The 23,927-nt window shown below is 40.3% G+C and overlaps 1 protein-coding gene across 2 annotated transcripts in view; it reads right to left on the bottom strand.

The window, feature by feature from the left end:
- The window catches only part of LOC139480455 (high affinity 3',5'-cyclic-AMP phosphodiesterase 7A-like), a 99,607-nt gene that overhangs the window by 58,615 nt on the left and 17,065 nt on the right, over positions 1–23,927 (bottom strand). Inside the window, exon 1 of one of the 2 annotated variants that reach the window (XM_071263533.1) lies at positions 21,679–22,635. The exons of the other annotated variant lie outside the window; for it this stretch is intronic. Coding sequence (XP_071119634.1) covers positions 21,679–21,795 — 117 coding nt within the window. The 5' untranslated portion in view covers positions 21,796–22,635. Of the gene's footprint in view, positions 1–21,678; positions 22,636–23,927 lie in introns of those variants that run through there. 2 annotated transcript variants of the gene reach the window in all.

The raw sequence follows: 23,927 nt of genomic DNA, 5'->3' as shown, positions 1-23,927 counted from the left end.
TACACTAATACAGTAAAGGAGTATTACGGAGAAGGATTTCCTTCCATGTAGACTCCGGTCTCCTGCTTCAATGAACTGCCTATGGGTGTATATGGCTGTGTAGGAGACATTATCACTCGCACCATGGTACACTGTATATTATAGCCATTCTGAAGGAATATTACACTGGAGTTATGGGTCAACAATTTTATCATCAGTGCTGTGGAATTTCTTTCAAGACAAAAAATTGCTTAGGTCCCATTTTCAATCTAATTAAAATATCATAATAATCTAAATCAAAGGGTGGCATGCATGTACTATTCATTAAAACATTCTGCTTTCATCTGGCAATCTCATGTTTTATGCCAGAATTTATGTCAATTTTTTTAGTGTTATGTCAAATTTTGTTGAGAAATTTTAAAATATTCCCATGCATAAATATGAAAGACGTTTTTTTTATTTCAACATGCAATAATATCTTCAATATTATCATCAGTTTGTTAAAGAATTTCAAGTTGCAATATTGTGATGATGAATAAAATTAAAACCAGCTTGGATCAAAATCAGTGCTTGGACTGAGAAATAGAAACAAACAGACATTTGGAAATATTGGCAAAAGCACAGAATATTCTTTTGATTTAATAGTGACAAATTTGCAACTGTCACACATTAACTTTTTACACTTCCTCCATTCCGTTCATGAAAAAACATGTTCGGAAAACAAACCCAAACTCAAACCAACAAACCAGAGATTATCTCCAATTTGTTTATAATCCAATACGCAGGCAGCAACATATTTAAGTGTTAGGAGTGTTGAGGTATATTGACCCATATCACATGTACATTCACCACAAACAGAAACAATCTTCTTGTAAAAGCCAATCCTCCTTCGAATTTCTTTTGTATGATAAAGCTTGTATTGCCTGTTTGAATAACCACCAAACAAACACAAACATTATGAAAGCATATAGAGAGTGTTGGAACATTATTTATCTGTCTTTGTCTAACTATCCTTCCTGAAATATAGCGAACCGACCAAACGTCTATTATGAACGATTCTTCAGGAGAGAAAACTAAGATACATCCTACTGAATTATATCCCTGTCAGGATCTGATAAAATGATGATGATGGCAACTAAAACTGAACTACTTATACAATATATATATATATATATATATATTACAATATGTTTCCAATACTGTATTGATAAACAAATCACAAAAAATATTGTCACAACCTAATATTTGCTAATATTAACCAACTATGATAAAATTATTTGTCTTCCATTTTTCAAATGCAGACTTTGAAAAATTAGGAATTCTAAAAAACATAAACAAACATGATAAATATGTAAAAAAATATTCATAAAATAACATTATTTGTATTTGCACTTATGACAATTCTTTGTAAACACATGATGTATGGAACTATGACAATGGATAAAAACATATCACAAAGTCTGAAACAATAAACAATGCATTCATAAGCTAAAAGACTGATGTGAACTTTGAATACCATCAGAGATATTCATTAATGTCATTATGAATTGATGTACTATAGTGAGAAAGATTGCTGTCCAATACAATATTTCTAATGGCAATTTCTGAGTGTATGAGTAGTTTTTGTCTTGAAAATAACTTGCATAATATCAATATGCTAATCGTTAATTGACTGTCATATTTAACATTTGACCTAAAAAAGGCTGCATTTTTATGAAAGTACCATGTCGTTCTCCTTTACTCTGGCCTCTTTTCTTCAAGCAAGTGTGTTCGGTTTTACGCCACTTGTTGCAATATTTCCAGTTACAGCAACAATGAAATAAATTACTTGAACCAAAGTTCATTGCATACACATTCAGAATACTGGGCCTAGTTCAGCGAATAAATAGCATATATTGGTTCACAATGATAACCACAGCATACCCCACCGAGTGCCATCAATAACAGATAATAGCTCCTGAGTGGTGAATATATACTTATTACCAACATAAAATTTTACACACTGTAAGTCTGCCATTGTGCTTTGATAAAATATGATTTACTGAAGTTCTTTATGAGTTCTTAAACTAAAGTTTTTTTCTCATAAAAATTGGGCAACTCACTTTTCAAAGACCCAAATGTACAGCTTTCTGCTTGCAAAGTATAATTTGAGGCAATAAATTTTACCACACACTTACATGTAATCTATACGTCCATCAAAACGTTTTTTATCCCCCTTCAGTACGTGATAAACATGACAAGGAATGACTGTACATTCAACTGTAAGTCATAAAGCACTGACCTCTCCTGAGGTAACCTGGCTCTCCATACAATTAACCTACATATTGTCTCCTTAAGTTTCGATGAAAATATTGAAATTGTATGCTTTTACACGATCAACCTTCCATATATACTACTCAAAAGAAGTTAAAAAACACCAAATCCTTGCGTATTACCACAGTCATATGTCATACCATGACAGATTAACTATAGTAATACGTAAGATATGGGTGTTCTGTAACTTCTCGTACAGCATATATAAACACCAGGATTGCCATCTCAGAATATTTACACTCAGCTACAATCAATGGCCTCATATTTCAATGAAAAAATGAAAGTCTGACAAGTTAATGGTGTATAGAGTTACCCCCCTTGAGTTATTCTTCACCTCTCAAGTTATCTTTATTCAATGCTTTCGTTTGTTTATGTTCTTACAAGTTATGGATAAATAGAGAATCTCACCCGAGTATCTTTTGATATCAAATATATCAACAGGAGTTGATAAAAGTGGAAAAATTCCATGTTTTGGATGATAAACCGGGTTCCTTCATGCTATTTCATGTTTGTATTTTCTGTAAGTGAAGTGCAATGTTAACATAGACATTTTGGCTTGGCCTGACATATGTTGCAACCGGCAATTATGGCCATACAGTCGCAAAAATTTGCCTTTACACGACTACCTCGTTTATTGTTGTTTACGCCGCACTTAGCAATATTCCAGCTATGTGACAGTGTTCTGTAAATAATTGAGTCTGGACCAGACAATCCAGTGATTGATATCATGGGCATCAATCCACACAATTGGGATATGATGACATGCATCAACCAAGTCAGTGAGCCTGACCACCCGATCCCGTGAGTTGCCTTTTACGGCAAACATGGTTTGCTGAAGACCTATTCTACCCCGGATCTTCCCATTGCATTAGGCCCGTCTGTTCTTTTTTCAGAATAAGTGCATTTGTTTAACATAAGAGAAAAATCTGGTATGTGATAAGCCTGTACCTGTGCTGTGGTCACTGGAGCAAAAACATCTCTCGCGGATTAAAGTGAGCAGAACAAAGTAAGCTCAGGTCTTATCGGCTACTGTTTCAGAATGGTCAACTATAGCACAGAGACATGTGATCAAGTCTGGACCCGGCAAACCATGAGTGAAAGCATGAGCTAGCCACCAGGGCATGATGAGAAACAGTAATCGGGATGACCAAGACCATATACCCAATTGACCCTCACACCAAGCATGACAAGCATGGATGGGTTGAGACCAATACCTTGGGAGCTAGGTACACAGCTGAAGGACCAAGGGTCATAATCAGGGTAGATCTGAGATTCAAACCCACTACCATCAGCTTCTGGAACATCAAGATGAGGTGAGGTGAAATGGGGTTTCACCGCATCCAAGATGCACTTAAATAGCTACATGCATCCGTGTGCGTGCGTGCGTGCGTGCGTGCGTGCGTGCGTGCGTGCGTCTCTCCTTGTACTAGTCCTGAGTGCTAGTTCACTGACATACCGTGTCACAGCTTAACATGAATACTCCACTCAGATACAGTATACTGACTCCAAGCCATCCACTCCCTGTTTTAGCCCCTCAATGCCGAGCACCAGGCAGGGTCACAACAAGTACCATCATTTAACGCTTTTGGTATGACACGGACGAGGATCGAACCCAGGACCTTCCACTCTCTAGGCAGATGCTCTACCACTAGACCACAGAGGTGGTCGGCACATCAAGGGACATCCAGCATCTCAGACTACTTGGCGAGCCATAACCCATTGCTTCAAGGACAATTGGTGATCCTAATAATTGCAAATAGGAGATGGTTTGTCACTGATTTATTCATAAGCCACGGAAATGTCTGTAGCAACGCTCATCTTCCTACATGCCCATGCCATCAATATTAGATCATACACTTGTTATCATACTGCTTAAAGCTACCTCATCTTCAATTGTCTGTACCCAGAAACCAAGAAAATACCTTGACCTCTGTGCAATAAAAACCTATCCTTGATATTCGTTGTGGTTCAAATTGACTACTAATACCATGCTTGAATCCTATAAACCATAAATTCATCATGAACATATATAGTGTGGGTTTAAAAATTTGGATAAAAGTTAGGACAAGGATCATGTACAATGGTAAATGTATACATGGAAATCCACAAACTATATGATCATGTGACACAGTGAAATTCCGATAAAACGGACCATGCCATACCCATTGAAACCATCCGGATAATCAAAGGCCCAGATTAAAGAATCATGGTTTAGTGTAGTGTCAGTTTAATTCCATGTTGTGTATCTATTAAGATAAAACGAAGGAGGGGCTTCTGGGTTAACAGGGTCCAGGTTAATGAGGTTTCACTATATATCAATCCAGACCTAATCATCAATCAATCATGATCAATACTTTTGGTTCCATTTCAACAAGTCAAAAATGTGTATCCTGTATGAAACTTTATCAAAAATAGGTATTTGAGTCCACAAAAAATAACAAATAGTTTAAACAGGATATCAAATTAAAATTAAAGGAACTATCTTTTCGTAGAAAGTATCCTGTTTCATTTACACAGAATTCCCAAAGTAACTTGCTTTATACATTTTTAACATGCTCTTTATTTTTATTATTCTGTAACACTACTAACAGGAACAAAGAAATTACTTTGTCAACAGAAACACGGTCTGTAATTTCAACACTGTCATGCATCCTCGATACATCCTTAACCAAATCCCCCCCCACACACACACAAATTCCCACCCCACTTCCCACTTCCATGCTGTATCTTTCCAAGAATAAGAAGTTTTTGTATTCCTTTCCATATCATTGATAAAGAACTGAGTCAGCAAACTAGAAAATAAACGTAATTATGTAAAATTCATTCCTGGTAAATACTTGTCAAGTACTTTTTTTAAAAATTGCACCCTTTTCAAAGAAAATGATAAATGTGATATAAAAAGATAATGTTATCACTACCTCTTGTGTATATTGCACATGCACAAACACACCCCACAAGTTTCAGGACAATTTACTGAGAACCCTGTTATGTAAGTCGCAATCCCAACAGCCTCTTTTACAATGATATACGAGGAGATAACTTACTTATTCACGAACAATGTGGCCTTCAAACATTACAGGAAGTGAAAAAAATTTAATATTCATGAGTGCATTCCACTTGAGGAAGCTTTAACAAAAGACTCATCTGGTGTTTGTTTTCAATCTCGTTGAGGCATCTCTCCATTGTGATCTTAGCAGACCTGTCTTCATCCATGACTTGCCATTTAGGCCTTTTGCCATCAGGTTACTGGGTCTAGATTTACATTGTGGACAGTTTGTTTTCACGGGATTGAGATGAGGCTTGCCACAATGTCCATATACATACAGAATAAAGCTGACGACCAGTTGTGTCATAATATATCCATTAACGTAGATTTAGGTGGATGGTGTATTATCATCATGTGCGTGTGTGCGTGCGTGCGTGCGTTCGTGCGTGCGTGCGTGAGTGTGTGCGTGCATACGATGATCAACCAAGTCAGTGAGCCCGACCACCCGATGCCGTTAGTCGCCTCTTATGACAAGCATAGTCGCCTTTAGTTGCATATGACACGTGTTTGTCAAGCAGTATCACAAACATCAATGGTCAGACACAATGTTATGTCACAATCCTGTTAATTGTTCAGCACATATCATACTGAGGACAAACCTGATTTTACTTCTGCCTATTATTGTTGAAAACTAAGACACACTGAAACAGTACATAATATTACTTGATCTGATCATGCTGATGCAGAGATAAAAACAAGTTGACACAGAATCCAGAGTCATATCTGCCATTCTGCCATCATATCACCCACTCGTATGACCCAGTACCACCCTGGCCAACATTGGAGATGTCCTGGTTATTATTCTTTTCCAGTATAGTAGGGTAGAAGTATTTCAACACCTTCAGTATTTACATTTTACTTTCAACACCTTCAGTATTTACATTTTACTTTCAACACCTTCAGTATTTACATTTTACTTTGTATTCATAGATAAGCTTAAAAAAGCTGCCATATCACATGTGCATGATATAAGAGTGCTTACTGATTGGTTTACACTATGGTCTCAGTGACAGCTGTAACAAAACTAACACCAGCTAATGGCAAACTCATGCGCATTTTGCTTACAAGTGTAACCAAATATTGATCTAGTTTCTCTCAGGTAACAAATATGGTGAAATTTTTTGCCCACTAGATTTATCATTAGGTTTTATTTTCAATTACATTTGAGACAGCTCGATGTCAGAACTTCACGTCTCTAATTTTCTTGAAGTTGTTCCTTAATTAATAGCCTCATAGATTGCTGAAGAATGCTCTTCTGGAGGGTGATAAATTCCAAAAATACGCCTTGAGGTGAGGTGAAATGGGGTTTAACATAGCGTCCAAGATTATGCATGTGTGTGTTTGCTTGTACTAGTCCGGACTAATGCTGATTCTAAAGTGCTAGCCCACGGAGACAGCATGCTGCAGTTTAACATGAATACCCCACTCAGACACAGTATACTGACTTCGAGCCAACCAATCCTTGTTTTATCCCCTTAATCTTGAGCCCCAGGCAGGGTGACAACAAGTACCATCTTTTAACATCTTTTGGTATGACATGGCCAGGAACTGAACCCGGACCTTCCGTTCTCCAGGCGGAAGCTCTACCACTAGACCTTGGAGGTGGTCCAATGCCAAGTCTAGATTTTTTCTCAGGTTCTGAATCTCCCATCTCATTGAGGCTCCTTTCCAATATAAAGAAAGTTGTTTGTTTCTATCAAAATATTATATTTACAGCATAAGTCTACAATCCTACTTGAAACATTTAATCATGGCCACTGTCTGACCACATCTTGCCAAAAGCAGACAACTACAGGAACAGCCATCATCTCAATATAAGGTCCTCTCAACAAATAGCCTAAGCCTGGCAGCAACCTTCCATACATCCCATGGCCCCGTTCCACAAAGCGATCTCAGAGCTGACAATTGTCGAAAGTCTATGTCAAAGTATGGAAGCTACGATCGTCTTAGCGCAAACATCACTTTGTAGAATGGACCCCAAGTCCAAAAACCAGATCAATTCTCATACTTGGTTACTGACGAGCTGAATCCTCCATCTTCACAGCCATTTTTGGACTGTAGTCAAGCAGAGACAGAAACTTCATCAATGATGTTGTCTTCAGGCTATTTGCCTATGAACTACTCATGTCATGATATAAACCCAGTGTATCACCAGACTCCCGTGTGGTGAGATGATATGGGGTTTAACGTTGCGTCCAAGATTATAGCAACGTGCATGTACGTGTGTGTATGGCTGCTTGTACTACGCCGGACTGATGCTGATTTATAGTGCTAGTCCACTAGAGACACCTTGCCGCATTTTAACACAAAATACCCCACTCAGACACAGTTTACTGACTCCAAGCCGAAAAGTCCTTATTTTAGCCCTCAATGCCGAGCGCCAGACAGGGTAACAACAAGTACCATCTTTTAACGTCTTTTGGTATGACGCGGCCGGGGATCAAACCGGGCAGACACTGTACCACTAGACCACGGAGGCAGTCTGAACTGGCTGCCACTGACAATGTCTCTCGGTCAGTAGGTGGGTCAATAGAATAAACACCAACACTAACGTGTCATACAAAAGACTGTTCTGGTGAACTGATTCTGTTCTGGAGAGCAACTGATGCGAGTTGATAAGATGCATTGTAAGAAAATCTCATATACAGTGATGAATGAATCACTTGCTGAGTTCATAAACTGAAAGGAAAAGTAAATGTTGCCAATATGACAGGCCCAAATTTGATGTTATTGTGAAGCAGTGATGTGGTGACTCAACCCTTATTGTTGAAGATAATCTTTCACATGGCCAGATCCCTGAAAGGGGGTAATCGTATGGGTAACACTGGGTCATACACACCAGGGTCAATCAACATGATACCCTAGATCTGAATTCTATGACCCTTTGTGGTCATCTGCTCCTCAATGGACCTCAGACAGCAAAGATAGGAATGAGGTCAGTAAGCTTGATGACCTGTCAATCTCTCCCAACAGTCAGTAGTTAATACAGGTTAGTTGGGGACAGGATCTTTCCTACTAAGCATTATTAGCGCTGCCTTAATTCCTGGCAATGACAGCAAGTGTTCTGATAGCAATAGTGCTGTCGGTTTAGTCCTGTCGGTGGCAGTGAGTGTTGCTATAGGCCAAGTGCAATGATTGCTTGTAAGAAGCTCTAGCTGTTCTCAATGGCTCAACAACAGATTAATAAGCTGGTTGTGAGACTTTTGCATAAACTTAGGAAGAGAATGTTAAATTGGGAAGGGGATTCGATGGAGCGAGATTAGTGGTGTTGGCACTTGCATACTCAAGAAACCAGTCAAAAAAGGTGTCAAATAGGTCTGGCAAAGGTTATGTATGCAACAACATTTTGGATTTCTTTTGTTTGTTGTTAACGCCACACTCAGCAATATTCCAGCTTTATGACGGCGATCCATAAATAATCGGGTCTGGACCAGACCATCCAGTGATTGACATCATGAACATCGATCTACATAATTGGGACACGATGACATGCATCAACTAAGTCTGCGAGCCTGACCACCCGATCCCCTCAGTTACCTATTATGACAAGCATGGATTGCTGAAGATCAATTCTAATCCGGACCTTCATGGGTCTTGGATAACCTAAAAATAATTATCTTAAAATGGGGTGGGTATCAGTGGCAATGGTGGATCAGTCGGGTGGGCTTGGGGATCAGTGGGGTGAGGGTGGTGGATCAGTGGGGTGGCGGTTGGGATCAGTGGGGTGAGGGTGGTGGATCAGTGGTGGATCAGTGGGGTGGTGGTTGGGATCAGTGGGGTGGTGATGGAAATCAGTGGGGTGAGGGTTGGGGATCAGTGGGGTGAGGGTGGTGGATCAGTGGGGTGGGGGTTGGGATCAGTGGGGTGAGGGTTGGGATCAGTGGGGTGAGGGTTGGGATCAGTGGGGTGGTGATGGAAATCAGTGGGGTGAGGGTTGGGGATCAGTAGGGAGAGGGTGGTGGATCAGTGGGGTGGGGATTGGGATCAGTGGGGTGAGGGTGGTAGATCAGTGGGGTGAGGGTTGGGGATCAGTGGGGTGAGGGTGGTGGATCAGTGGGGTGGGGGTTGGGATCAGTGGGGTGAGGGTGGTGGATCAGTGGGGTGGGGGTTGGGATCAGTGGGGTGAGGGTTGGGGATCAGTGGGGTGGGGATTGGGATCAGTGGGGTGAGGGTTGGGGATCAGTGGGGTGGGGGTTGGGATCAGTGGGGTGAGGGTTGGGGATCAGTGGGGTGGGGATTGGGATCAGTGGGGTGAGGGTGGTGGATCAGTGGGGTGGGGGTTGGGATCAGTGGGGTGAGGGTTGGGGATCAGTGGGGTGGGGATTGGGATCAGTGGGGTGAGGCTGGTAGATCAGTGGGGTGGGGGTTGGGATCAGTGGGGTGAGGGTGGTGGATCAGTGGTGGATCAGTGGGGTGGTGGTTGGGATCAGTGGGGTGGTGATGGAAATCAGTGGGGTGAGGGTTGGGGATCAGTGGGGTGAGGGTGGTGGATCAGTGGGGTGGGGGTTGGGATCAGTGGGGTGAGGGTTGGGATCAGTGGGGTGAGGGTTGGGATCAGTGGGGTGGTGATGGAAATCAGTGGGGTGAGGGTTGGGGATCAGTAGGGAGAGGGTGGTGGATCAGTGGGGTGGGGATTGGGATCAGTGGGGTGAGGGTGGTAGATCAGTGGGGTGAGGGTTGGGGATCAGTGGGGTGAGGGTGGTGGATCAGTGGGGTGGGGGTTGGGATCAGTGGGGTGAGGGTGGTGGATCAGTGGGGTGGGGGTTGGGATCAGTGGGGTGAGGGTTGGGGATCAGTGGGGTGGGGATTGGGATCAGTGGGGTGAGGGTTGGGGATCAGTGGGGTGGGGGTTGGGATCAGTGGGGTGAGGGTTGGGGATCAGTGGGGTGGGGATTGGGATCAGTGGGGTGAGGGTGGTGGATCAGTGGGGTGGGGGTTGGGATCAGTGGGGTGAGGGTTGGGGATCAGTGGGGTGGGGATTGGGATCAGTGGGGTGAGGGTGGTAGATCAGTGGGGTGGGGGTTGGGATCAGTGGGGTGAGGGTGGTGGATCAGTGGGGTGGGGGTTGGGATCAGTGGGGTGAGGGTGGTAGATCAGTGGGGTGAGGGTTGGGGATAAGTGGGGTGAGGGTGGTGGATCAGTGGGGTGGGGGTTGGGATCAGTGGGGAGAGGGTGGTGGATCAGTGGGGTGAGGGTGGTGGATCAGTGGGGTGAGGGTGGTGGATCAGAAACATTTTACACTCAATATGGAATAAAAGGGCACAGTTTGAGCTTATTCTGAGGCTTAAATGAAGACATTTCCCTGTATTGGGTTATCTATCACCCTAATCAAGGCTGGTGCCACCAGAGACTTGACATTAGACCCAGACAGAACAGTCTCTCAATCTCCAATCTGTCCCTTATTAGCCCCATCAGATTGGCTCCCTGAGACAATGGCAGTCATCAAGACCCAACCACACAGAAATGCGACAGGAGTACCCATTTTGTCGCCTAACCATACCTTACTCGCCATATTTATCACTCCGAGCATACAGATATAAGAATGAGATAACATCCAATACTTTATTGAGATTTTTGTTTAATGGTATGTCAGGATGCATTTTGATGGTGATGTATTGGTGGAGATATGGGCTGTGTCGTGTGATAGGGAAGTAGTATCTATCTGTTTTCATTAAAGCCATGTTTCACTGCACAGCGCAAAGTTTATCACCACAGTCTTGTGCCAAGTTAAAGTGTAGCTTGGACACAGAGTCATTAAAACCTCTATTCAATTCCATTTTTTTTATTCAGTACTTTTAGGCCTAAGGCCTGTGTGTACAAATGTTATGGTACAGGCAGAGTTGCATTTAACCATACATTTCTTTCCATAGTACAAATACTTTGTATCGGTATATAATGTTTGAGTTTGGAAACCTGTATTACAAATTAGGGAAACCCACCCGGTTATAAACAAACAGCTATATACAAAACAAAGCCACTGTCAGTTCACCTCGATTCCATGAAAATATATACATGTATAATTTGTATACAAATTTAGAAAATAACAAAGTGCACTCTAACTTCATCTGTTTTTAAGTGTGCAAATGAAGTTTATTATGTTCCGGAACACAATGATTGGGGAACACAATGATTAGGGAACAATATGATTAGGGAACAATATGATTAGGGAACACTATGATTAGGGAACACAATGATTAGGGAACACAATGACAAAGGAAAGCAGACACGCTGATCACATTCTTCCTCCACCCCAAATACCATGGAGATAACAACAAGGAGCGAGTTACTGGAATGACTTCGATCAATTATATACTACTCAAAAGATGTTAAGAACACTCAACTCTTTCATACTACTACAGTTTATCTGCTATGAATACTTCTCAAAAAGAGAAGAGGCCAGAGCGGTATCAGATTGCATCAACATTACAATAACCCCAGCACTTCTCTCTGTCTGAAGGAAGGGGTATAAACAGTAAGTTTATCAAAGTAGTTTATCTAATTTTACTAACTTTTTACCCTGCTCTTTTCTCCCCTCTTTGCACTAGCAGTACATTAACAATGGCCGTATGATGAAGCAGTTCCCTTTGTGACTGTCATCTGTCTGTGTTCATACCGCATGTCACCAGAGCTGGGTACACACATGGATGCATGGCGTGCTCACATTCACTGATAACATTAGACAGTGGTTTTTATTTTGCTACCATAGAATAAGATGAAAGGATGATGTAGATAGTTTACTGTGTTTAATGTTACCTCTGTACTGTTGCCCCTCTGGAAATACCCTGCCACAGTGTTTACTACAGCCAGCAGTTATTGAGTGTGAGTGTGTGTGTTTTCATCCTTAAACAGCATGGATTGTTACTCATGCATCTCCCCGAGGTAAGGGAGTTAAAGGTCCAGTTTCCACTCTTGCCGTACTAGGCTGGACTTCCTCTGCTCAATCATAGCGCCACCAGTGGCTATTATAAGGGTAACGCTATTTTTCAGGGCATTATCATTTGCAGAAGCCCGAGGTCTTCCATTAACTGCCCGACGAAGGAGGGCAGTTGAAAAGACCGAGGGCTTCTGCAAATGATAATGCCCTGAAAAAGAGCGATACCGTTATTATAGCTAAAATGGATGGAATTTGTTATCAAATAAAAAGAAACAACATCGGTTTCGAAACATTTACTGCAATCAGCACGAATGTCACTGACCACATTTTACAAATATGGAAACGCCATAGAACAAACCAGATGACGTCACTATAATACGTGACGTCATTTTCTATACCCTATGACGTCACCTAACAACGGGCTTGATAATGGCCCGTCGTCAAGTAATATGAGGGCATTATCAAGTTACAGTGGCCCGCTCATTTCTGATAACATGCGGGCGTTTTAATGATAATTCTATCCGTTTTAGCTATAATACGAGATATGTCCCTTTTTCCCTGCTGACCATTCAGATTCCATCTCTCATATCACTTGCATTTACTTCAAACGAAATGCTGGCACCGAGTCAAGACAATCTCATCAATAATAAAATATTTTTATTGCAATAAAAAGGGCTTCACCTCGTGAAGTGCATCAAATCACTTGAGCACCTTGATTAAAAACATGAACAGATTTGGAAAATATATGTTGACACCCAGTTGATAATATACATGCTCTGCAAAACCTGCAATCGAAAGAAATCGGCAGGGCAGTTGCCATGTTTTTTATGAACTGGATGTCATATCATTATGGGATTTTGATTGGACAATGCATAGACTCGTTAGTCTAGCCAAAATATAACTCCATAATTCTCAACATATGATGTTGCTGATGCTGTCAACCACTAGTTTGTCCTAACAGGATTACTGCTGTGGTAAAACCGAGATATTGCTTGTTGCAGGGTACAGCAGCCTAACTTAATCTCACAACAACTCTTATCCAAAAGTACATCTCACATTTATACTACTTTTTAATAAAAGAAATTCAAGAAAACCTGATTCTTTAATATTACTGTAGTTAATCTCTCATATGTACTACTTAAAAGAGGTGATGTGAGGTGATGTGAGGTGAAATGGGGTTTAACGTCACGTCCAAGATTTTAGTGACGTGCATGCATGTGTGTGTGCGTGTGCGTGTGTGGCTGGCTGCTTGTACTAGTCCACTAGAGATACCATGCCGCAGTTTAACATACCCCACTCAGACACAGTATACTGACTTCGAGCCGACCAGTCCTTGTTTTAGCCCCTTAATGCCGAGCGTCAGACAGGGTAACTACAAGTACAATCTTTAAAACATATTTGGTATGACGCGGCCAAGGATCAGACCGGACCTTCCGCTTTCCAGACGGACACTCTATCACTAGACCACAGAGGCGGACTACGCATAAGAAGTTAAAGAACACTGGATTCTTTCATATTACCACAGTAAATCTATCATGGATTTGGTGCTATCTTGGACAAATCAAAACATGCATCACTAACTAAATTATTCATATAACAACAAGAAAATCCTCTGAAAATTATGCTGAAAGCCAAGTCGGAATAATAAACTCAAATATGGACTCAGGTTGGCATTTTAAGTCCAATGATTTCAGAGATGACACGTCATGACATAAGTTCAAATGTACCCTTGGTTCAGATGAGCTAAAGGTCACAGGTCTTCAGGGTCAATACGCTAAATATAAAACAATTCAAATCTTCTGTCACCTAGTAACAACAAAATCCAAAAACATAGCATAGAGACAAAATATTTCAAAATCATGTTTAAAAAAGATTATTTGCAGTCTTTGCTAATCACACTTTTAACAATGATTGACAAGCACTTAATCAAAAATATAATTAAGAACTGGATACAATGTATGACATAATGCCAGTCATCATTTAGTAAGAAAACAAATTCTTGTCTTACAAAGTTCAATACTTCATGTTCTAAAACGTCATGATGGCCTTTCCTCGCGTCGTTTTCTTCAACCTAATCATGCTAATTGTTTCCAATCATGAACCGAACAGCGCACAGAGTACTTCCCACTTCTTGCAATGGTGATAACACCTATCTGGTCTTCAGAGATATGAATGTAGGAACGTGAAGGATGTGATGTCAGAATACCATTCCAAGCCTTCAATCTTTCCTAAATAGCCTCGTTACCGTATTTGACAATCTAGGACTGATTGCCGATTCAGTATTATATAAGGGTAAAAATACAATACACATATCATTTGCATATATACACACTTGATGGAAGGTGTCATATTTCACCTTTATTTTTGACAATTTCAATGATGGTCAAGTATGTATTGACTGATTGAGAGAGAAGCACAAGTCAAATATGTCAACAACATTGTTTTACATTGGTCAGACAGAGGCCGGCTGAAAAATGGACTTAAACATGATTGTGACATGAGGTGATTTAGGAGCACAGACTTCACAGTGAGTGAGTAAGTGAGTGAGTGAGTGAGTGAGTGAGTGAGTGAGTGAGTGAGTGAGTGGGTGGGTGGGTGGGTGGGTGAGTGAGTGAGTGGGTGGGTGGGTGGGTGGGTGAGTGAGTGAGTGAGTGAGGGCAAATTATCAGCAATATTCCAACTATGGGAGGCAGACTGAAAAGTGGACTTTGACATGATTGTTAGACTACCATCTAGTCTCTGAAATGAACATATCTTACAGAAAAACAGTTGTTAACTAATAGTTATAAAATACAATAAAAAGGAGCTTAGAGACTTTCTTCATTCTCAGACACTGCAGTAATCTAGACTTGCCAAACATTATAGACTTGCATGAGCTGCATTGGATATATTTGTTTCAGGGTCTGTATGACAGACAACATGATGGTGACAAAAGGTGATTGGAGAGTTCAGACTTCATAGAATTGAGTGAGTGAGTGATGGCATAATTTCAGGAATATTCCCGCAACATCACAATTGGCAGTACTGCTAATGATTAACAGGGCTTACACCTTCGTGAATCAGGTTGGTTTCAGGTCTCTGACTCCATAGACTTATGGACTTGAGGTTTAACATTACTGATTGCAATATCCCACACTTCCATGTCAGAGAACTCACGGAAATGGCTTCACACAGTGTCCAAATGGGAATCAAACCCAGGTCTTCAGCATGATGCAAGCACTTTACCCACTAGGCCACCCTACCAGCACACAGCAGTCAATACAAAGGCTGTACAAGGACGATATTGAAAAACAAAAACATATATTGAAAATATACATGACTATGAACATAATACTGCATAAATTTGAAATATCACTACTTTGACGATATGAACGTATTGCAACTCTTGTGATGAAATATGTATCACATATCCAATAGCACTAAATACGGTACTTTCGATCAGTTCTGCACTACACTGGACTTCACGCTACACGCTGACCGATCTGGAACTAGGTGTTGAGCGCGCTGATGGATTTCACGACATGCAACTCGATCAAGACGGAAAATCATCCTTCTCCGACAAAATCTAATTTATATTACCAGTGGAGACATCCATCAGATTATATGTTCATTTGGATATATTGAATGCCAAGAAAATGTGTTTAGGGGGTTAAAGAAACAAATCATGTTTGGATAACTTGACTCAGAAGGAGACGCTTTACCATGACACGACATCAGCATTTGGAATCATATTCAAATTCTGATGTAAATTCTTCTTACTTTTGAAGAAATGACATTTATTTACTGGTGTTGACCCTATGTGTTTGTTTGTCTGTTTGTTTGTTGATGAACGGTGCACTCAGCAATTTTCCAGCTATATGACCGCAGTCTGTAAATAATCAAGTCTGGACCAGATAATCCAGTGATTGACATCATGAGCATCGATCCACGCAATTGGGATACAATCACATGCATAAACCAAGTCAGCGAGTCTGACCACCCAATCCCATTAGTCGCCTCTTACGACAAGCAAAGTAGCCTTTTATGGCGAGCATGGGTTGCTGAAGACCTATTCTACCCCGGGTCTTCACGGGTTGCGAAACCAGAGAAACATGAAGAGAAGTATATACGTTAAGAAAAGATGTTCCCAATATGTACCAATTAATGACAAATCTAAAATTCAGTTAAGTGTTACCACAGAGGGTCTTTATTCTTTATCCAAACTCTACCCGGATCTTCACTGGGTCTATGTGTGAGTGAGTTGGGTTTACATGAAGAGTATTTCAGCTATCTTCGAGCTGATCTAAGGGGATATCGGGTAAGAATATTGGTCCCCAGCAACCCACGCTTGTCGTAAGAGGCACGTGGAGCATACGTTGACGCATGAGCATATCCCAATTGCATGGATGCTCATGATGTTTATCACTGGACCGTCTGGTCCAGATTCGATAATTGACAGACAGTTACCATATAGCTGAATTATTGCTGAGTGCGGAGGTAAACAACAATCAACCAACCAATCAATATGTCCTCATAATCATGTACCACTTCGGAAGAACCCAGAAGCTTGAGCTGACAAACTCAAATAATGAACAGTATCAGGAACTAAGTTAGTGAGTAACTGATCAAGTCTTGACCTGACAAATCAGTAGTTCAAGGAAGTCATTGAGCAGCATCAAAAGGCTGGAAGACGTAAAGTACCACATGATCGAAAATCATCACATCATCTGCACAAGTTGCTGCTTGTTAATAAACATTTTGCCAAAAGACATGTGGCCAGAATGAGTGACTGAGCGAGTTTGGTTTAACCATGCTTTGAACATTACATCAACATGTCAGCTTGATGTAGGAGAAAAGCCCAAAGTGATGCAGGTCTCAGATGTGTACCACTTTGGTGAAACCCAGAGCATGGGTATGGTCTTGACAAACCTAGAAACATAATCATGATAAACCAGGTTTAGACTCCACAATCATAGATTTCTTGCACGCCTCAGGGACACAACTCTGCACCTTGAATTGCAGTGTGTTAGATGACTGGGTCACCCGAGCCCCCTCACTGACAAACAACCCTTTAGAGCTGAAGAACAGCAATAATAAATGTAATCCTTGTATGAGGATAAATCAGAGCTTGAAACAATCAATCACAGGCTATCTTTAATTAGATGAGCAATCATCAGTGCCACTTAATACAAATACGCAAAATCAGCCGGAGTCACACCCCCATCGGCATCTATTCCAAATCTCAAAATTCCCAAATTCTATATAAGCAACCCCTAAAGCCCCCTCTTGGGTTGCACAGACCACTTTCGCCACTTTCGGAAACACATTAAATGGCCTGGCCTGGCCCCTGTGCGAAATATGCATCAGTCGGAAAGCACACGTTAAATCTCTAAAGTAAGTAAGTAAGTAAGCGGAGTCACACAATGTATCCAGCCAACCTCCATGTCAACCCGCTCTATTAAACAAGTGAGCATCAGGCACTGTATAACGACTACTTATCAGTACAAACCATTTCTAGGAATATAGCTTTATGAGACTGCTAATTATAAAACTGATTCAAACAACTGAAAATATGATCATCTTACATACCAAAAATAGTGCTGTCTGGAAAATGTCACAGTAGATATGTTTAAATGGCACTTTAGAAGCTGTTGAATTAGAGGAGACAGTCCACTAGCTTGTGTACAGAAATGTCACTTTGACGGAATAAATAATTCAAAATCCATATGCCATCTGAGTCAACATCACAGTAGATCTGGAACATAATGGTTTCAGCACTATAGCACATCTATATTAGACCATACACAGATCTTGAACATAATGGTTTGAGTACTATAGCACGTTTATATTAGACAATACACAGTAGATCTGGAATATAATGGTTTCAGCACTACAGCACGTCTATATTAGACCATACACAGATCTTGAACATAATGGTTTGAGCACTACAGCATGTCTATATTAGACAATACACAGATCCTGAACATAATGTTTGAGCACTACTGCATGTCTATATTAGACCATACACAGATCCTGAATATAATGGTTTCAGCACTACAGCACGTCTATATTAGACAATACACAGTAGATCTGGAACATAATGGTTTGAGCACTACTGCATGTCTATATTAGACAATACACAGTAGATCTGGAACATAATGGTTTGAGCACTACAGCATGTCTATATTAGACAATACACAGTAGATCTGGAACATAATGGTTTGAGCACTACTGCATGTCTATATTAGACAATACACAGTAGATCTGGAATATAATGGTTTGAGCACTACTGCACGTCTATATTAGACAATACACAGTAGATCTGGAACATAATGGTTTGAGCACTACTGCATGTCTATATTAGACAATACACAGTAGATCTGGAACATAATGGTTTGAGCACTACTGCATGTCTATATTAGACAATACACAGTAGATCTGGAACATAATGGTTTGAGCACTACTGCACGTCTATAGTAGACAATACACAGTAGATCTGGAACATAATGGTTTGAGCACTACTGCATGTCTATATTAGACAATACACAGTAGATCTGGAATATAATGGTTTCAGCACTACTGCACGTCTATAGTAGACAATACACAGTAGATCTGGAACATAATGGTTTGAGCACTACTGCATGTCGATATTAGACAATACACAGTAGATCTGGAATATAATGGTTTGAGCACTACTGCATGTCTACATTAGACAATACACAGTAGATCTGGAATATAATGGTTTCAGCACTACAGCACGTCTATATTAGACAATACACAGTAGATCTGGAATATAATGGTTTGAGCACTACTGCATGTCTATATTAGACAATACACAGTAGATCTGGAATATAATGGTTTCAGCACTACAGCACGTCTATATTAGACAATACACAGATCTTGAACATAATGGTTTGAGCACTACTGCATGTCTATATTAGACCATACACAGATCTTGAACATAATGGTTTGAGCACTACTGCATGTCTATATTAGACCATACACAGATCCTGAACATAATGGTTTGAGCACTACTGCATGTCTATATTAGACAATACACAGATCTGGAATATAATGGTTTGAGCACTACTGCATGTCGATATTAGACAATACACAGATCTGGAATATAATGGTTTGAGCACTACTGCATGTCTATATTAGACAATACACAGTAGATCTGGAATATAATGGTTTGAGCACTACAGCATGTCTATATTAGACAATACACAGATCCTGAATATAATGGTTTCAGCACTACAGCACGTCTATATTAGACAATAAACAGTAGATCTGGAACATAATGGTTTGAGCACTACTGCATGTCTATATTAGACCATATACAGATCCTGAATATAATGGTTTGAGCACTACAGCATGTCTATATTAGACCATACACAGATCCTGAATATAATGGTTTGAGCACTACTGCATGTCTATATTAGACCATACACAGATCTTGAATATAATGGTTAGAGCACTACTGCATGTCTATATTACACCATACACACATCCTGAATATAATGGTTAGAGCACTACTGCATGTCTATATTAGACAATACACAGATCCTGAATATAATGGTTTGAGCACTACTGCATGTCTATATTAGACAATACACAGAAGATCTGGAATATAATGGTTTGACCACTTCAGCATGTCTATATTAGACAATACACAGTCCTTGTTTACTGCTTGAAATAAGATATAGGAAACAGTCCTTTTTTACTTGCTTGAAGTAAGATATAGGAAACAGTCCTTTTTTACTTGCTTGAAGTAAGATATAGGAAATAGTCCTTGTTTACTTGCTTGAAATAAGATATAGGAAACAGTCCTTTTTTACTTGCTTGAAGTAAGATATAGGAAACAGTCACTTGAAGCTGATGTTAATATTAATATAATGAAATGCCCAATCATACCTAACTGTATAGTAGGGGTGAAACGATACTGCAAGGTACGATACGATAAGCATCATGATACATCGGTCATGATACGATACGTATCGCGATACTCATATTTACATCAAATCGCATGGAAACTTCTTGACAATAAATATTTCTGAGCAGGTTCAAAAGGAAAAGCTAGCTGTAGACACATGTTCGGAATGGCTATTAATGGTAGTGGACTTGAAACGCTAATTACAACATATTTTGCAATATCTGACTTACAAAAACACCAGGGGTCATTAAACGAGTATTAAGTCATTTATTTCAGCCAGTGTATGTCTTGTATCGATGCAGGGAAAAATGTATCGTGTATTGTATTGTCACATAAAAATTCACAAAAATACATTTCACCCCTACTATGTCTATGGTGTGTGACAATTTCACAATGAAACCTGCCTATGTATGAATTTCCAAATCTATTACCTCTGTGCAAAAATAATATCTTTTCCATTACGATTCATCTTGCATGTAGTTCCTTCCCCACAGATACTCTACCTCCTTGACGTAACATTGTAAATTTTAATCTTTTTTACTGCATTTAGCTAGATTACTCGTCTTTTACATTACCGAACTGTCTAGACGGCTTCTGCAATCAAAATTGTGTTACATATAACATACAGAAAGGTCATCCAGTATTTCAGAGATTGCATATTAGTGCAGGGATACAAGAGCCAACAGAAGCTGCCATTTGTCAGTAATACCTTCTTAAGATGCATAGTTCTACTGAAAATGTGAAACTGTGAGTTTAGTCACGCTTTGAGTAAATTGTGAAGTCACCATTGATACCCCACTGTAGTTCAACAACATTATTGTATGTTGCTTTGTTGTTGTTTAACACGCCACTCAGCAATGTTCCAACTATATGATAAATAATCGTCTGTAAATAATCGAGACTGGACAAGACACTTCAATGATTAATATCATGAGCATCGATCGGCACATTTGGGATTCAATGTGTCAACCAAGTCAATGAGTCTGACCATCCGATCCCTTAGTCACTTTTTATGACAAGCATGGGTTGCTGAAGGCCAATTCTAACCCGGATCTTCACACGAGTAATTGCTTTGTAAAATGATACATGCTTGTTTATTTCCACTGACAGAAGAGAAATCATATCATATTATATGTTAAGAAAAAACTGTCTTGGCATCATCCATTGTGTATTAGATTTGCAAAACATTCAAACCCACTGCCAAAACCCCATAGTAATGATAGACATTTTTCAATTTGATTAAGACACAAAATAGCATTGTACAGTTACTACAGCATCACAAAGGAATATTATCACTTTTCACAACTGGTCACATAAAAGCACTGATTGATTGCGAAAAAAAATCAATAAAATGTAATTGCAATTTAATTTTCTTGTAATGGGAGTTTTCAACAGAAAATCCGACATAGCATCTCAAACAGTAAAGCATCGAACTACATGAAACCTCATATGGACTTTGCTTAACCCGATTAAACCCAGATCAGTTGCACAGAAAGAGATATTCAAGCATACGTCAGAGCATAGAAAAGGCCACATGGAATCTGAAAGTATTACCTCATCAGCAACTGAGTCACTCTCTGCTATGTCAAGGGTCATCGTGCCTCGGACAAAACGCCATCGTCTTGAAGCACAATTTCTCGAAAAGCAAAGGCATGACGTAAACGGCACCATGATTCTGTCAGCGCAAAGCTTGCCTGAATTTTCTGTGAGATAAAAGACAGGCTGTCAAAATGATCATTGCAGGGTTTTTTCAAACTCTGACGCAATCCCAGCAATAGTTTGTCCAAACTTCCAACAATAAAAAGAATGGCTATTATATCCTCATATTTCCCGAAGGTGTTTTGTCTTTAAGAGTTGATATCACAAATACTGCCAATTGATTCTTCTTTTCGATGGCCACGTGAATGCACAGTCCAATTATTCTGCCAATTGCTACAAAATTATATCAACTTTCCATTTGAGGTAAGGCCAGGTCAAGATTATCAATATTCAGAGAACAGCCAGCGGTCATGTTCACAGGAATGCTATCACATTAAAAATCTTTTCACAGTCTTCAAAGTCGTTCTTGTTAGTCTGGTATCAAAGTTTGTCAATACTGCGCTGACTACACAAACAGGTTTTCTGTGAAACAATTCACTTTTTTCATAAAAATCTGTCTTGAGTACAGCATCCCATCAACCCTCAAGGAGTTTGCTGATATTTCCAATGAATATTCATGAAGGAGACATTAAATTGTAAAGTGCCACAATGCTCCATTCCTTCTGTTTTTCAGTTGATGAAACTATATAATGCCACAATGTCCTCTGGCAATGTTCAAGTCGCCAAGGTAACTGTCTTCAATTACCATTTGATTGCTACAATAACTGCACCACAGAAGCAATTATACCAGGAAGAGGCTGTGTTTTACAGGAAAATTACTTTTCCCAAAATCATCCCCACTACTGGAAGCACGTGCACTCAAGTATCTGTGAGAAAAAAAGGGATGGTAAGAAGTGCACAAAAACACAGGAAGAGTCCGTCTGCTTCCAACAAAGCTGTCAGTTTTCTTCTGCAGGCATGAGCCGAGTTGTAAGGCATTAAAACCAGTTTTCACTGAAACTATTCACTGCTTGCCTGCTTCATACCACTGCAATAGCAAACCACTGAATGAAGCAGATGCGAAATTCAAGACATCTTCGATAATGACAGCTTAAAGGATTGTAATTGCTTCACTTGTGACAGAGAAAAGCCGCAGTCATCTCTGAGACTTGTGTCACATGGGCTGTGCACAGTCTGCTTCCCCACACACTGCACGCTTCTCACACCAAGGCCCACTTCCTCTCTGCCGCGCTGCCACACCAAACCTACACTGCAATCCAAGGCATCCCATTCAGCTGATCCACCATGCAAATTGACCCTCGTTAATCTTGACTGAGCATTATCAATTGAGGAACATCGGTGAGAATCTCCAGACCGCACAGTTGATGCTGCTGCTGTCAACCGTCGTCTGCTCGCACTGAACCTCCTCTCTATGCCACTCCTGCCATCAATGTTTGCGGACCAGGTCAACAGTTGCTCTACAACCCTACCGATGACGGTGCCAAGAGCTTCGTGTGGACATCGCACCTCACTAATGATTATGCAGCCCATACACACTCCATAATGAATTTTATCACAATGCATTCATGCCAAAGGTCTGGACAAACTGGTGGATTTTCCATTAGCAATATTACTGCTACCAAGCCCATGGAGGACAGAAAAAATTACAATTGTTTACAATCAATGCTTCATCTATGAAGCGTAAGTACTATTGTAAACACCCGAGGAGGATAATACGCTGTTGCCGTGTAATGACACTTTAGCGCAAGCACAGACAAGGTGTGTGGAGAGAGGAATCGTGGTAATAATGGTAAAAGTGGGCATAGTGTATGATTTCCTCATGGTGCTGGAGTCAATAACAAGCCATGACACGACCAAATGGGTCAATATTTGAAATGGATTTGCTTGTCAAATAAAAACACAGCTCCCAACACAAGACAATATAGAGCCCACTGTTACACCGTGATGAATGGGAAGCAGTTTACACTTGGCTTCATGTCAGGTCAACATCATTCATTGCAATCAGGCCAAGCTCGTTGTGAAAATCATACAAATGTCAACACGCTCCATCAATACCGACTCGACTCTCTCCATCACACGGAGGTGATCTAAGCAAGTCAACATCACACCATATATCACCTGTATGGATATGACAGCTTCACACAAGCTTAATCCTTTATTAAAATAAGTGAGGATTGTTTTATGTCACTGTTAGAAATATTCCA

This window comes from Haliotis cracherodii, unplaced genomic scaffold, assembly GCF_022045235.1.
Source record: "Haliotis cracherodii isolate W230 unplaced genomic scaffold, xgHalCrac1.p SCAF_4, whole genome shotgun sequence".
NCBI classification, from domain to species: domain Eukaryota; kingdom Metazoa; phylum Mollusca; class Gastropoda; order Lepetellida; family Haliotidae; genus Haliotis; species Haliotis cracherodii.
Note: the sequence above shows the minus strand (reverse complement) of the source record. Positions and strands in the feature narration are given on the sequence as shown.